The sequence below is a fragment of the Miniopterus schreibersii genome (assembly GCF_964146895.1).
Source record: "Miniopterus schreibersii genome assembly, chromosome: 3".
Taxonomy (NCBI): Eukaryota; Metazoa; Chordata; class Mammalia; order Chiroptera; family Miniopteridae; genus Miniopterus; species Miniopterus schreibersii.
This window is the reverse complement of record NC_138103.1, coordinates 20,861,217-20,877,444: the sequence shown is the minus strand read 5'-3', so window position 1 is coordinate 20,877,444 and position 16,228 is coordinate 20,861,217. Positions and strand designations below refer to the sequence as shown.

Sequence of the window (16,228 nt, the reverse complement as noted above, 5' to 3'; positions counted from 1 at the left end):
GATACACTACTATACACACTGACTTTCACACTAAGCATATATTGCTTTTGAAATTTTAACCAGAATAAAAAAATAGAATAGCTATTGTTCAGGGTCAATTTTATTCTAATGAACCAAATGCCAGGGAAAGAGCTTTTCCTACTGTGGTTTCTCCCTCCTCTACCCCTTTTCAAACATTTCTGAATACCTACTAAGTGCCAGGCACAGCTGGGAGAGGCAGATACAAAGCACCTACATCAATACTAGATGCGAACACAGTACTAGTAGCTGACACAACTTTCTGTACACAGGTGTGCTCGTTAGGAAATTACCTTGTAAGGAAAGGGAGTGTAATTTCTCTGGCTCACGTGTCTTAAGGCAAAAGAACACGCTTATCCAAAACGGGATAAAATATACCAACCAGAGGTCCCTGAGACTTCAACCGCATAGATCACCTGAATCTAATTCTAAACAAAAAATACACTAAGAGGAAAGATTTAAGCTTCAAAACTGATTAAATGCCAGTGTGTGTGTTTGGGTGGTGTCAGATACCAAGGTGTCTCTGGGAGTCGCTGGGATTCAATCCCTCTTCAAAGCACCCTACCCGAGTCCTAAAATGCCATCCTATCCTAGAATACACAAACAAAACCAGCACAGAAAACGACAAGTATCTGCCCAGCGCACGCCGCAAAGGCCATTTCTTTATTATAAAGGAAGTTAAATGGGGCCTCGGGCTAAAAGGAGAAAAGGCACAAGCTGGTACAAACCCTGGACAAATAAGTCAGGGAAGTTCAGGCCCTCACGAGGCAGAGAACCTGAGATGGCTGGAGAAGATAATGCAGCTTCCCCAAAAGCGGTGTCAAGGGGGTCGCGGGGTTTCCCATGACCTCAGCGAGGTAGGTAAGCCCAGCCACTGCATTCAAGTTGTAGAATAAGCGTTTTCATCCTTTATCCAATCCGTCCCCAAAGTGCTGTCAGAGGAAATCTGAACCGTCCTGCAGCAGAGACATGAGAAACGCGGAGAGGAGACGGTTCCAAACATGTTCCCCGAAGGGAGGGAGGTGGAGAAAGAAGGTTTTTGGAAAGAGGCCCGCAATGAGGGTGGAAGGAGGGTGGAAGCAGGGTGGGGAATTGGGCTAGAAGGAGGGCTAGGAGGCATGACGGGGAGATGGGAGCAGCAGAAGGAAAGGGGGGGCCTGAAGACGGACAGAACACAGGCTCGGGGAGTCCAGGAGGAGAGTTTGGGGTGGGAGGGAGCAGGAGCGCAGAGAAGCGCGGCTGCGAGGGCCGGGGACGAGGAGGGCAGAAGGACTGAGGAAGTCAAGGAAGGAGAAGAGGGCAGCAAGAAAAAGAAAGTTGGCAAAGGCGAGGAGCCCGGCTCGAAGACACGAGGGTGGGAAGGCGCAAAGTTAGAAAGAGAGGCTCCAGGGAAGCGGGAATTTCGAGCCCAGCGGCCGGGAAGCGACGCGCAAGCGAGGGGAGCCGGAGGATCCAACGCGGCAGCGGGCGGGGGTCCGGAGAGCGCATCTGGGGGCCGGGCGGGGCAGAAGAGTTTCCCAGCGGCGGTGGAGCTCCCGGGGCGCCCTCAGCCCCGGCGGCGGCTCCAGCTCCGCACTTACCCCGGCTAAGGCGACGAGGACGGGCGGCGGCTGCAGCGGCGGCGGCTACTGAGGACGGCGGGGCCGGGACTTCGGGCCCCCGCCCCCGCCCTGGTGCTCGCTGACCGCGCCGCTCATTGGCTGCTGTGCCACGAGACCGCGTCCACTTCAGCCAATCAGCGCCGAGCAGCGGCGTTTGGAAACTTTTTTCCCAGGGTCCGGGCGCGGCTCAGCCACGCGGCGGCCCAGCAGCGGGAGGAGGCCTGTGAGCTCCGGGCCGGCGGGCGGGGACCTGGCCGGCCTTGGAGGATGCTGGCTGCTCCCCGGACACCGGGGAGCGGGCTTGGACTTGCGGGCCAGCTCACTTCAAGAAAATACGACTCCCTGCCCTTGACACCAATTGCATTTTCCCGTTCTTGCATTTTCCCCAAATCAGAGGAAAGGGCAAAGATTCAGGTCTGCTTAGGTTAAGCAGTGCCCCCTGTTCTAACCACTCCTTTACACCCAAAATGAGATTTTCAACATTACTACCTTTTTCAAAGGTAACAAAACTTAGTAAGAGTTTGGTTTCAAGCCCAGCTTTGAATCCTAGCTCTGCCCCTTACCAGCTGCGTGATCTTGGGCAAGTTACTCTCTGTGACTTGGTTTATAAAATGGGGTGCCTGATAGGATTCTACCTCAAAGGATTAAGCAGAGGCGAAATGAGTTAGTTTGGCATTTGCAAAATAGTGCCTAACAGTTAAGTACAATCTATGTAGTTGTTAGGTGATCATTACTTTTTAAAATTGGTTGTGTGTGTCGGGTACAATTGACTTAGGTTTTCTCATTTAATTCTCACAGCAATCCTAATTGTTCACCAACAATTATTTACTGAGCACACAAATGCTTATAGCACAGTAAATGTCAGAGAAGCTGCCTATCCTCAAAGAACTTACAGTACTAAGATAGAAACACACTAAACCAGCGAACAGAAAAAGTAAAAGAATTTCAGACTCTAGGACGGGCGAAGAATAAAGCAATGTCAGGTGATAGGGGCTGGGGAGGAGTCATTTCAGATAAAAAGGTTAGGGAAGGCCACTCTAGGAGATGACAGTGGAGCTGAGATCAGGGTGATGAGAACCACAGGAAAGCACGTTTGTTGTCCTCATTTTAAGGATGAGAAAACTAAGGTGCATGAAGTTAAACGTGTTGCCTAAGGTCTCACAATTAGTAAATAAATCAGGTTTTAAGGCTGTGTCTGTTTGAATCCTACAATCTTGTTCTCCCAGCACTATGTTAGAGGCAAAGAGATCTCAGCTACTTTGAGGATTCCTAGCACTCACAAAATCCTGCCTGCCTCCCTATCGTGGTTAAGAATGACCTTTCTCTAACTTGTCTTCTGTTTCAGTGCCTCATTAGTCCCTGAAGAAGCTCAGAGATACAAAAGGGAACCACCCCTACGTCAACAGGGTTAAGGAAAGTACCAAAATGTCTTCCCGGGAAACTTCCATTCCTTGTCTCAAATTCTAATTAAATCATCTGCATCCCCTTAACACTTTTGCTCTTATGCTTTCTTTCACTCCAGAATTTTATTGGCCCTCACCATTGTGTGAGGTTTCTGGGCAGGGAACAATCACCCCAGTTTACAGATAAACTGAAGTACAAATTGATGAGGTATAGCAATCCTGACTAAATGGCGATGGTCAAGTCATGTCAACTAGTTGGCTTTCAAGTTCCTTCATTTTCCATTAAAAAAAAAAAGGGAGAGGACACTGAAATGTCATTATTAAACTCTATAGGAACAGGAGGTTAGGTAAATGTCATTTGGCAAAACCTTAAAAATGAAAGGGAAATTTTGGTGTACTTCAAACCTTTTCTATACCTCATCAATTTGTACTTCAGGTCATCTCTTTATTCAATTTATTTTCCTTGTAGCATTCGGATATGAATGAGCAGAGAGTGGTTTCTCTTAAGTCCTCCCATCATAATTTATCATTTCAAAACCCTAAACTTAACACAGGAGAGAAGTTGCTGGGGGAGAAGCTCCTTTAACGGAAGCCAGGTTAATCTAGGAGCTGAACTGAATGTAAAGTAGCTGCTTAAACAGCATAAAAATCAATCTTCATCTTTCATAAACATGGTTATAATTTGGACAAGGAAAAACCTGAAAGTTACTCTTACTCTCTGATAAAGAGTTTGTCCAGCAAAGGCATGGAAATAAGATTAACAGAGGCTACACTTAAAAAATCTGTATCTTAAGGAAAATGTTAAAAAACTCTTTCACAAATATCAAATTGTATTTCAATTCATAACTATCTGCTTCCGAGGGCGGGTGTACTCTGCGTAGGCTGGTGTTCTACAGAAAACAACATTGCTTTTCTTTAAAAATTCTTTGTAATTCAGACTTTTCAGTAGCTTTCCATTTCGTAGAATTTCTTCATTTTTATTTACTGCATTTAACCTGTTAAGACTGGGCACAACTCTGGCCTCGAAAGAATGCCAAACAAATCAAACAAAACGCGTCTGCTCTTTTATGTTTTGTGGCCAAAAACTTTTTTTTTTAAAGAATTTTTAAAAAATCCACAATTACTTTGTTTCCTTTTTTTATACTTTTAGTTAATAGGTCTGTGCTCAGAGATACTCATCTAGAATAAAAAAAACACCCCTAAAGAGGAGCATATTTGGTACTTTGAAAAAAAACAAAACGCTAGAAACAGAATTGCTTTTCCATCTGCTCTAATTCCCACTTAGAAAATACTCCCCACAGAGACACAATGAAGATTTACTCAGCAGTAATAAATAGCTAAGCAGGCAGCTGATGTGCGTGTACCTGTCATCTTCCTACTGGAATCTGAAATTCAAGCACAAAGGATTCTTCAGCTACGTGTTTGATCTTGTCCTCCGCAATACACGTCTACCAGGATATCTACAGGGATGGGCTAGCTTCCCCTGAAATTCACCCCACCTACTGGGAATTGCCTAATGAAATTGCCTCACTGGGCAGACTGGAGGGGGGGGGGGTAAGGTCTCTTGGCAATTTCTAGTTATTGACTCTTCTGCAAAGTGACTGTTTCCTGGCAAACTTCAGAAAGAAACTTTTCCATAGCATTCAGCTAGCCCCTGCTAAACTACGTCTGGGTTTAGATACACAGGCTTTGTTTGTCTCATGGGCAACAGGAAAATAGTGAGCAGCTGGCAGTTTTGCCAACGACCATCGTGCTTACGGAGTTAAAATTTCGTCGTTCTTTCTAAAACTCAGGTACAACAAGTAGATTGTGAGCCGAAGGGGGGGAGGGGAAAGCAAACCCAAACATGACTTACCTATCCATCTAACACACAGCCGTTTTTGGCTTCACAAGGCTTTTTGCAACTTATAAGGTCTACTTTTTGCTCGCCCGATCCGTCACTAGAAAAGTTGTGTTCATTTATAACGAGCTGCAGACCAGGGCTTTTAAAAATCACGTTCTCTTCCGTCACGAGGACCACGTGAATGTCGGGGACAACACCCAGCCCAGTCCCCGCACACGCTTCCCGGCCGCCGGCTGGGTCCCGACCGCGCGAGACGCGCCGCGGGCCCGCGGGACCGGCCGCTCGCCCGGCTCGCAGTTTTCTTCCCACTCGCCACTAGGTTGCACTAGATTAAGTTTGCTGTGGAAAATACGCGTCATTTAATTTTTTTTTTTCAAAGTAGGCTCATCACGTGACGAGAGAGAAAGCGAGAGAACCAAAACGTTAGGGTTTCTCATCGACATCCAATTTCAACCGCCTTCCCTCAAAAGACGGAAAGAGCTGAATTGTCTCCAGTCTTGGTTGGCAGGTGGTTTTTTTTCCCCGGGTTTCACTTCACAAGCTCCTTAATTCTCCGTTCTCAGGCTTCTTTCCACTCGGCAACGATAAGCCAGAGGGAAGGCTCCCTTAAATTGAGGGTTTTCGCCAAAAAAAGCCAGGGCCTCCCCCGGGGAAGGCCCCTATTTAAGGGTTTATCGGGAGGGGACTGAGCCTGACGAGGCTGCAGGGCCGCGAGGCCCCGCCCCCCCCGGTTCCCAGCACGCCCTGCGCGGAGAGGACACGGCGGCGGGGGAGGGGTGAAGGAAGGGGCGGAGCAAGGGGAAGAAAAGGGCGTCGGTTTTACGACTGGGGCGGTGCGGTGCGGAAGCGGAAGTGGAGGGTGCGCTTGGCGGCGGCGGCGGGAGCTGCGGAGTCGGGAATCAAAACAAAGGGCCTGGCGGGGCGGGGGGAAGGCGGTGGGGTCGGAATGTGAACGAAGGTGGAGCTGGCCGTACAGGTGAGTGTGCTGGCAGCGTTGGGGACCAGTCCCCTGGTGGGCCCACTGCCCTGGGGCCACCAGGCTGGAGGAAAGACAGTGTACCTCCTTACCCCTGCCTATTGCTGGCGGGGGTGCGGGAGGTTGGCCGGCCCGAGGGGAAGGACTGGCACCCACACCGGTCAGGCCCCTACTAAAGGTTCGGGTTGTGTCCCTTTCGTGTCCGTTTACGACTGTAATTGCTGCGCCGCTGCTGCTCTTTGGGGGTGTTTGGCTCCCCGCCCGCACCTGTCTCCCTGCTCCCTATGGTGTCCTCCAGGTGCGGAGAGCAGCCTTTCCAGAGGAGTTTGCACAGTTGGAAGGTTAGGAGAGGAAGACGAGGCCTCGGGTGTTTTTGCAGCCTCCCCCCTCCCCCCCCCCCCCCCCCCGCCCGAGCGTTTTGCATCCTCAGTTTTTCAACACTCTCTAGGGTGCAGCCTCTGGTTTGAAGGATAAGGTTGAGTTTTCTTAGGGTTGAGCCACTCCCACTACTGATTGTAACGCGACACCTTGATATACACCTTTTAGAGTTTCCCCAAGCACCTTTCTGGTATTACTAAGAGCTCTCCAGTTACGTTTATATCTTTTGAACTTCCTAACATCTCTGAGTGGTAAATACTCTGTTTTGCATACAGGGAGATGGAAACCTTAACGGTCTTCCTAGACATTTATTGAACTCTTCATTCGTTCAGCCATTACTGGTATGTGCCAAGCGCTGTGCTAGATGCAGGAGATACAAAAATAAATAAGAAAACATGATCCCTGCTGTCACGGAGTTTATATTCAAGTGGGGGAGACAGAAAATAAAGCAAGCGAATAAAACAATTTTGGATAAAAGAGCTATGAAAAAAAGTAGTAGGATGGGGTGGTGTAGGGGTCACTGACTAGACTTGGTGTTAAGAGAAGGCCACTGCTAAATTTTCTACTTGGATTGTCTCATTTAATCCAAACAACAGCCCTATGAGGGTGCCTCAAGTATTATCAGGCCCATTTTACAGACGGTATCTGAGGTTTGGAGAAGTGAATTATCGAAAGCTGAAGAGAGGAAGCTGCAGAATTGGGGATTATTATGCAGACAGTCTGACTCCCGAACCTGTGCTCTCAGACACTACCCGAATTGCTCAAAGATTCTGAGAGTTAATGGCAGAAGTGGATTTAAACTCAAAGAAAACGTGCTTTTGCTACCTAAGTTACTTAGTGGCATTCCCAGGAATATTTGGGAAAATTTCCAGGTGCAGGCCACAAACAAGCTAATATGTGTGTACTTTCTGTTGCTGTGTTGAGCAATACAGAAGGTACCTTGGTGTGGTCGAAAGAGGTGGACAAGCCTGTTTTGCTCCCTTTCTAATAGTGTGATTTTAGGCAAGTTACAAAAGTTCATTAAACTTCTGTTTTCTCCTCTCTAAGATGTGGCCAATTTCTCCCTTATCTATCTCACAGATTTACTGTGGGAGGGAGGAATTACAGAAATGGTTCTCATTGTGTGATTGTTTTCATCATTGTATCCCCTTGCCAGTCATAGGCCTGCTACATAGTAGATACTAAGTGAATATTTGCTGAATGAAGAAATAATGTTAAATATGCCCAGCTCGACCTGGGATCCAGGCGATCAGGGTTCGATTCCCGGTCAGGGCACATGGCCGGTTGCGGACTTGATCAATGACTCTCTCATCATTGATGTTTCTATCTCTCTCTCTCCCTCTCCTTTCCTCTCTCTGAAATCAATAAAGATATATTAAAATAATAATAATAATGTTAAATAAAAACGCTTAGTAAACTGTATTATACCCCACTTGTTAGCTCACTTTCAGGATTAGCCTTGAAGAGGTTTGCAATAACACATTGTTGAAGTTGTGTGTATCGTGAACATCACAAATTCCTATGATCTAGAGAATGTGGAGAGATATAAAACCTGTATTTAAGAGGAAAGACAAATAGCATAATTTACTAACATTGTGGCAGTCAACTTCATCTCTGTCTCCAAATTAACTCCTAATTATAAACAGCTAGGTAAAATAGAAATATTTATTTAGTATATACTAAGTAGCCAGGCTCTGTGCTTGGCACAGGTGATACAGTAGTGAAAACAAACAGATGGTAGGCTTCTTTATCTAATTTTTTTCACCCTCATTAATGCTGTGAGGTAGACGGGGGAGAATTAGCCACGCTTGACAGAGGAAGAACCCAAGATTTTACAAAGTTTTGTAGCTTCAACATGGCCAAATAGTAAATATTTTAGGCTTTGTAGGCCATTTAGTCTCTGTTGCAAATACTTAACTCTGCAATTATAGTGCAAAAATCAGCCTTAGACAGTACTTAAATGAGTGTGGTCATGTCTTGATAAAACTATTTGTAGACACTGAAATCTGAATTTCATAAAATTTTGTCATAAAACATTATTTTGATTTTTTTCTAAGAATTGAAAAATGTAAAATACAGTCTTAGTTCAAAGGCCATTTAAATACAAGCAATGGGCTGGTTTTGGCTGGCAGGCCATAGTTTGCCTGTCTCTGCTTTATACCTTAAAGTCATCTCTCCCCCATCCTACTATGTAGATGTTAAAACTGCTTTAAATGAGGATCTTATCAGAGAGATAGATAGAAGGAATGCTTTTCTATATGCCCAGGTTAAATTTCTGAAAGATAAATTAATGATCTTAAAATGGCCACTGTAGGTAAGAATAGGTGATTGTTGGGATATGGTGGCAAGGACTTGGAAATGAGATTCAGTTGTCCTTACCATTGGCAGGGTGCCTCCATGCCCAATAGCTGTTATTGATTTGATCTGCTTTTATTGTACTGTTTAAGTGTTGTTGTACTGGAGTAGATTCAGCACATCTGTGACTTGAGATTGCTCTGTTAGAGTTTTGGTGGTATACCAGATTGCACTTTCATAATAAGTAAACTAAGAAATTCGTTTGATTTGATTTGTTTTGTAGCAGAATCAAATTCAAAGTACCCAGCCCTGGTTGGGTGGCTTAGTTGGTTGGAGCATTGTCCCTTACACCGAAAGGTTGTGAGTTCAGTCCCCTGTCCAGGCACATATAGGAGGCAGCCCAGCGATGTTTCTCTCACCTCTTTCTCTCATAATCATTTAAAAACAATAACAACAAAACATATTCCCGGGTGTGGATTAAAAAAAAAAACTTGGCCAGGCATGGCTCAGCCGTTGAGCGTCGAACTAGGATCCAGGAGATAGCAGTTCGAGTCCTAGTCAGAGCACATGCCCGGGTTGTGGGCTCGATCCCTAGTTGGGGGTGTGCAGGAGGTAGCCGATCAATGACTGTCTCATCATTGATGTCTCTATCTCCCCTTCTCCCTTCCTCTCTCTGAAATCAATTAAGATATATATATATTTTTTAAAAGTTCACAGAGGTCACGTAATTTGGACCTTCCATACTCATATCAAAGGCACAATGGGAAAGTTGCTCTTAAGTCAATTTCACAATCTTACATAATCAGTAATGAGGACATGTAGTTATTCTTTTACTAAAATTACATACTCTCTGCTGTTAACTTTTGACTCTCACAAGTAGACTCTTTAAGGAGTAATAGTCAAGAAAAACTATAAAAAAAGTCTACTCAGGGCTAGAGGATGTTGTCTCCAGCTAAGTGAATAGGAGAGGTTTTACTCAGGGATATGCAGGTGTCCAAGATTTGGCTACTTCTCTCAAGCATGGCTGTTTACAGAAAAGAAATAGGGCTTATCCAGAGTTCATTTTTATTGGAAGAACTATGGAACATAAGGAATAGAAAATGACAGATTTTTTAAAAGTCAGATGGATACAGTCAGAATTTAAGCACAGTCAACCAAGTTTACCAAATTTTAGTAACCTGTAATATGCTTTGAAAGCTGTTCTACTTTTGTTCTTTAAGATCTTACTTGTTGGGAGCCATTGCACCATTAATATAGTTGCAGTCTTATTTTTTTTCCTAAATGTGTTTTTTTATTGATTTTGGAGAGAGGTGGGGAGAGAGAGAGATAGAAACATCATTGATGAGAGAGAGTCATTGATCGGCTGCCTCCTGCACACCCCCTATGTCACTGATCAAGCCCGCTACCCGGGCATGTGCCTTGACCGAGAATCAAACTTCGATCTCCTGGTTCGTGGGTACATGCTCAACCATTGGGCCATGCTGGCCAGGCTGCAGTCTCACATTTTAATAGTAAAATTTGTACTTATGCATATAAATAACATTGAAATCTCATTCTCAACAGGGTGGAAGAATGAAAGAAAAGAAAGGTGAAAGAATGTTGAACAACTTTGTGTGGCTGTATGATGGAAGGAAACGGAACTGAGAACTCCTGCAGTAGAACACTTGGATGGCTTCAACAAGATAATGGTGCTAAGCCATGGCTTTGGAAATTCTCTAATTGCTTTTCTCGTCCTGAGCAGACGTTGCCACTTAGTCCCCAAACGGTAACTATGCGCAAGACTAAGGACATAGCAGTTCCCAACGCAAATAGATGAGAGCTCCATTTGGTCTGGGGCTGTCGCTTCCCTGGAGTCTGTGCTAATTTTTTTTGTATCCTGCTTATATTACTTCTTGTAGTACATTATTATAATTCCTGACTCAATGACAGCATAATTTTTTTAACCTCTGTACTTCCACTCTAAGTAACAGTCGATGTTTTAAATATTTGATGTTAACGTTTTGGGAAAATTTGTTTCTCATTAAAATCATGTATTCCAAAGATAAAATCCACATTGTAGAATAAAATTGGAGGAAAATATAAAATCAATTTTATTTTACTGTAGCCTTCTGAGTTTTGAGTTTTATAATCAAGGAAAGATTGATAGGACCTCATTGATGGTCTTTTTCTGTTCAAGATTTCTCTTAAATATTTAAATATGTCTCTCACTTCTTCCTGTGTCTTTTCATAGTGATTTTGACTTTTTTCTGATTTCATGTCATGTATGACCTTATCACCTTTCAATTTCTCTTTTTGCTATTGTACTTGGGGTTTAAATGAGACTTTACGATGAATTTTTATAAGGTATTAATAATAACTGGAAAAAAATCAAACGCCCAGTCTTTTTCAGGTTTTCACTATATAGTTATCTTTGTTGCATGGCATCATTTCAGAAATGTTTTACTTTAGGGACAGTTGACAACAAGGGATGGCAGAACTAGCTGACCCTCATGGAAGCATGTGATACAGAATTACACTCTCAACATTACAGATCCAGACACTTGATTTTTGTGAGTGGCATTCAGAATTGAGTATATTCAAGGGGACCAACTCATAATAACCCTGCCCATAAGAGCCAGATCTGTGTAAATCAGAATGCCATTGTACTCCTTTCCAGCCTTAACTGTAATTACCAAAAGGGCAGAACACGATGCTTGTTGGATGGTCAGCCCATTGCTATTACCTCCCTTTTAGGAGAAGTCTAACTAAAAATCCAGATTTCTCCTGGATGAGTGTAGAATCACAGTAAAAGGAGTGAAATCAAAGCAGTCAGATAGACCTTTCTATCCTCCAAGGGATGAGCATGTCTCTGTCACTATATAAGGGCATCTTCTTCATCTTATAGTGCCTGTAGTTGGTCCATAAAGGCTCCTGATTAGTTAGATCTCCTTTCAGGGTACTCTGCTGAGAGTTTTATGTGCATGATCTTATTTTATACTTCTAATAACTATTGGAGGCACATCCTGCTGTTCCCAGTTGAAGGATGAAGGAGTGTGGAGAGGTTAGGTTACTTACTCAAGGTCATACTGTTGCGTATCCCATGCAAACCACGGCCCCTGACACCAATGCCCTGCTACAGCCTTTATAAACTTACTGGCCTTCTGTGTCTCTGTTGGAGGAATGTGACAAACTATTTCACTTGTACCTTTTCCCAGACCATTTTCTAATTACCCTTATTTTTTTCGCTGGCTACAGAATAATCGTTGGCATTATGGCTTTAGGTCATGATATCCTAGGGTTTGCTGAATGTCATCAGCAGACTTTTCGATTACAGACTTTTCCACAGGTGGGTCACTTGGGGAGGTGGCTGAGCTCATCCATGTTTGGAATCTTCTCTGGAGGACCTTACCTAGAACCCCTTATGATTTGACTGCAAGAACTTTAAGTATTTTCCTCAAAGCACTTTGCTTATAAGCCATCTATATTGAATGCTGTTCGTGACAGTGTTGTTTTCATGCCACCTATTCTGTCTTCAGAAGACTGAGGCAAAGGAAAGTCATCAAAGGGAGGTAACAGACATAGATGGTTAACCCTGCTTGCTGAAGACCCTTCCCCTAGTCTCTTAAAATTCAGGAAGATCACAGTCTTAACTTTAGTTGTCTTTCTATGTTCACCTCCTGTAGACCTCTCTGAAGAATGCCACTGGTTTTAGCTGCTATTCCTTTTTTTTTTTTTTTTTTGGTCATGATTGAGTAGTATAGACAGGATTGAACACTTTTTCCTTTGTTGAAGCAGTAGGATGTAACCAAATATCACTGACCTCATAAAATTAACTGGTATTCTGATTTTTTTTTTCTCAGAAAGATTACATGGAGAACAAGAAAGTTGCTGTGGAATTAAAGGATGTACCATCTCCCCTTCATGCTGGCTCTAAACTTTTTCCAGCAGTTCCACTTCCAGATACTCATTCTCTTCAGCAAACTAAAATACAGCTTCCAACTGTCCCCAAAGTAAGCTGCTGTGCTCATTGCACTAATGAACCCTCCACTTCACCAATGCATTTTGGCGGTGGCGGTGGTGGTGGCGGTGGCAGTAGCGGAGGTACTGGTAGCTTGATTCACACGGGGGCACTGTTAGACTCGCAGAGCACCAGGACAATAACATGTCAGGTAGGATCAGGATTTGCTTTCCAGCCTGCATCTTCACTCCAGAATGCCTTAGCTAGGAACAACATGGCCGGCATTACAAGTGACTTTCCCAGCACATGTTCAGAAAGTAATCTCTCTTCCTGTCAACACCTGCCCTGTTGTGGAAAGCTCCATTTCCAGTCATGCCATGGTAACGTGCACAAGCTGCATCAGTTCCCGGCTCTCCAGGGCTGCACCTCCGCTGGCTATTTCCCCTGTTCTGATTTCACAAGTGGGGCTCCAGGGCATTTGGAAGAGCACATTTCACAGTCGGAGCTAACACCTCACTTGTGCACCAGCTCTTTGCACCTAAATGTGGTCCCTCCAGTGTGTTTAAAGGGCTCCCTTTACTGCGAAGACTGTCTAAACAAGGTTTGTATCTTTTTATTTGATACGGTGGGGGTAGCTGAGGTTTGAGGAATGACATTTTTAAAGTGGATATATCTTGAAAAGCCTTTATTGTGCATGGGGTTGAAGATGCTTCCATGATGTCGCTTTCTCCCCATGAGTGTAACTTCTGCTGGTCCTGAAGGAGCAAAGAGTAAAATGGGAGGGAACATTCAGCTAGGTAGAGCATAATTATTTATGTAATTTATGCTCTTAGGGCCTCTTGTAATAAATCTGTTTCCTACACATGGACCTAGTTCAGCAGAGCCTCGTGTTCTGTTTTGTCTTTGAAGGCTACAGTGCGATTGTGATTTCTTATAACTAACCCCCTATACTCGGACCCATTCATGTAACGCAGGTAACTGCATGTTGTCCTTTTGTAGTAATTTGAGGAACTTGAAACTTGGCCTCAATCCCACCTGTGTTTAAGTGAACAGTTTCATTCCCTTTATGTAAAATGTGTCTGAGATCTCCATTGCAGCAGACACGTGCTCAGAATGTAAAGGTTTGATCATTTGACTGTCTCCCCTGATCGTTTCAAGTCACTTCTTGAAGCGAGTTTATGAATTGATAACTGATAGTTCTAGGAAAGATGATTTGAAAAGACATTAGAGGTTAGCAGGTGGAAAGGAGAAATACTTAGAATGCATTTTCAGTTGTATGTAACTTTAGGTTATGAAATGATGTATCTGAAACCTCCTCCTTTTTTTAAAAAAATTTTAAAACAGCCGGCAAGAAATAGTATAATTGCTGCTGCTAAAGTCTGGCCAAATATACCACCTCCAAATACTCAAACTGCACCTGTTACTGTTCCTCTGTGTAATGGCTGTGGAACCAAAGGGAAGGAGACCACATTGTTATTGGCGACCGGTCTAGACAAAGCTGCTTCAAAATTTGGTAAATGACTGTTTGGTATAAAATGTGCATATTTAAATATTTTTCAATATCTGATACTAACTCTGCATTTAATTGCCTGTAAAAGAGTCCTTGTGGTTCTAAAGCTACTGTGTATGTGAGTCTCCATTTCCATCTCTTAGTAAAAATCTTTATTTTTACAGATGAGTAAGGCATTTTCCCTTTATGTAGGGCTGAGGCGAGTTGAGATCAGAAGCTGTGTGTAGAAAAATGGGGAGTATATTAGAAGTAAGTGCTGCATGGGACGTAGTATCAACTTAGGTTCATAATCACACGTGTTAATTGTATACTCTCTAGGAGGACTTAGTATTTAAAAAGATTTAGTAACGGCTGGTGAAAAATGATATTTGGAAACCTAAGAGCATTTCCCCCAAAAGTAATTAATGTGATATTTTATTTTTGAAAACATTGAAAAAATATCAAATCAGATGTTAATGCTATACTAAAAATCTTTGAAAATCAAGGACAGTAAACATTTCACCTTTCATTGCCTCTTCATTGTTCTCCCATACTGAGTAAGTAGACAAGCTTGGGCAAAGCGTGAAAATCGGGTCCCAGAGCTGCAATGTCCATTCACCTATGTGTTAGTATTCAGAGACTCATAAGTGGTCAGCATGAGGATGGCTCATGCTTTGCAATGGTTTATTGTGGGCTTAAAGCAACCTAACCTTTAGATTTGTTCTCTCTTGAAAAATAGGAATAATTGCTAGAGATACTGTAGCAGCTTGGGGTTGTTTTATTAGATCAGCCAGTGAGGTTGGTACCCTTAAAATTAATACCCATCCATTAATTATGTTTTTCTGCCACTAAGAATGCTAGGTAGCTTCTTATTTTAATTTGCCATTTCTTTTCATAATGTGTAATTGAAAGTGTTAACATTCCTTAAGGGTCACCAGAAGTTGCACTAGCCGGACAGGTGCTGGAAAACTTACCCCCCATTGGAGTTTTCTGGGATATTGAAAACTGCTCAGTTCCCTCTGGCCGCTCAGCCTCTGCTGTTGTACATAGAATCCGTGAGAAGTTTTTTAAAGGCCACAGAGAAGCAGAATTCATCTGTGTGTGTGATATCAGTAAAGAAAACAAAGAAGTTATTCAAGAGCTGAATAATTGCCAGGTAAAAACAAAAACAAAACAGTTTTAATTTATTATGGTAGAAGAATATGTACAGGTGATTTTTTTTTTTGAAAGACTTACAATTCAAAATTTTTTCAATGTGCATTTGTGTTGTTTGTAAATAAAGAAAATTAGCAAAAGATAATTTTTAAAGTACAGTGAGTCCTAACTTAATGTTGTCAGTAGATTCAACTTCAAGTGAAATGACATATAATGAAACCAGTTTTACCATAGGCTAATTGATATAAACAAGAGTTCAGTCCCTACAGCATCTCATCAGTGTTATAACAAAATGACATTGAGCGAAACGACGTTCTTCATTTCCTGAGGGCCTGCTGTACTTGGAATCATTTATCATGTCTCATCTTTCAGTCATGCTACTTGTTTGTGACTAGTGGTATACCAGTATAGTGGCTACGTATGCATCATATCCTTTGATTTTCATAACTGCTTTGTGAACAAGGCTTATAGGATTTATTATTTGAAATATGCAAATGAAATTGAGGACCCAAGTGGTTAAGCAACTTAAAAAAATTTTTTTAAATTGATTATAGAGAGGGAGAAGATGGGGGGAGAGAGAAAGAGAAAGGGAAACATCAGTTTGTTGTTCCACTTATTTATGCATTTATTGGTTGATTCTTGTATGTGCCCTGACCTGGGGTTGGATTTGCAACCTTGTCATATGGGGACAATGCTCTAACCAATTGAGCTACCTGGCCAGGGCAGTTAAGCGACTTTTCTTTTACTCCTCAACCAAGGATGTATTTTCATTGATTGAGAGAGAGAGCGTGAGAGAGAGAGAGAGAGAGAGAGAGAGAGAGAAACATCAATCAGATGCCTCCCATACGTGCCCTGACCAGGGATCAAACCCACAACCTAGGTATGTACCCTGACCAAGAATCATACCTTGCAACTTTTTGGTGTAAGGGATGATTCTCCAACCAAATGAGCCACCTGGCCAGGGCTTAAGCAACTTTTTAAAGATCCCATAGCCAATAAGTAGATGAACTAAGATTTAAATCCAGATTTACCCCAAAGTTTGTTCTCTTGAACTAGAACTAGAATGCAATTTTTTTGACTCTTAGACAAGTAATTCCATTGATATGCCATATTGATGCCTAAAATTACATATT

The 16,228-nt window shown here is 43.0% G+C and overlaps 2 protein-coding genes across 17 annotated transcripts in view; one reads left to right on the top strand and one right to left on the bottom strand.

Annotated features, from left to right (window-relative positions):
* Positions 1 to 5,594, bottom strand: part of NDE1 (nudE neurodevelopment protein 1) — a 36,338-nt gene extending 30,744 nt beyond the window's left edge. For 3 of the 10 annotated variants that reach the window (XM_081131367.1, XM_081131359.1, XM_081131361.1), the window contains exon 1: positions 4,878 to 5,594. In XM_081131367.1, coding sequence (XP_080987493.1) covers positions 4,878 to 4,885 — 8 coding nt within the window. In that variant the 5' untranslated portion in view covers positions 4,886 to 5,594. Of the gene's footprint in view, positions 1 to 746; positions 884 to 1,598; positions 1,710 to 4,877 lie in introns of those variants that run through there. The other 7 variants (XM_081131365.1, XM_081131362.1, XM_081131368.1 and 4 more) reach the window with 7 other exon arrangements.
* Positions 5,595 to 5,705: 111 nt separating this feature from the next.
* The window catches only part of MARF1 (meiosis regulator and mRNA stability factor 1), a 39,230-nt gene continuing 28,707 nt past the window's right edge, over positions 5,706 to 16,228 (top strand). For 3 of the 7 annotated variants that reach the window (XR_013998474.1, XM_081132913.1, XM_081132912.1), the window contains exons 1-5: positions 5,706 to 5,841; positions 10,078 to 10,279; positions 12,354 to 13,052; positions 13,796 to 13,964; positions 14,870 to 15,096. Coding sequence is in view for 6 of the 7 variants with exons in the window: in XM_081132913.1 (XP_080989039.1) it covers positions 10,136 to 10,279; positions 12,354 to 13,052; positions 13,796 to 13,964; positions 14,870 to 15,096 (1,239 nt within the window). In the remaining variant the exon portion in view is untranslated. Of the gene's footprint in view, positions 5,842 to 10,077; positions 10,280 to 12,353; positions 13,053 to 13,795; positions 13,965 to 14,869; positions 15,097 to 16,228 lie in introns of those variants that run through there. The other 4 variants (XM_081132917.1, XM_081132916.1, XM_081132915.1 and 1 more) reach the window with 3 other exon arrangements.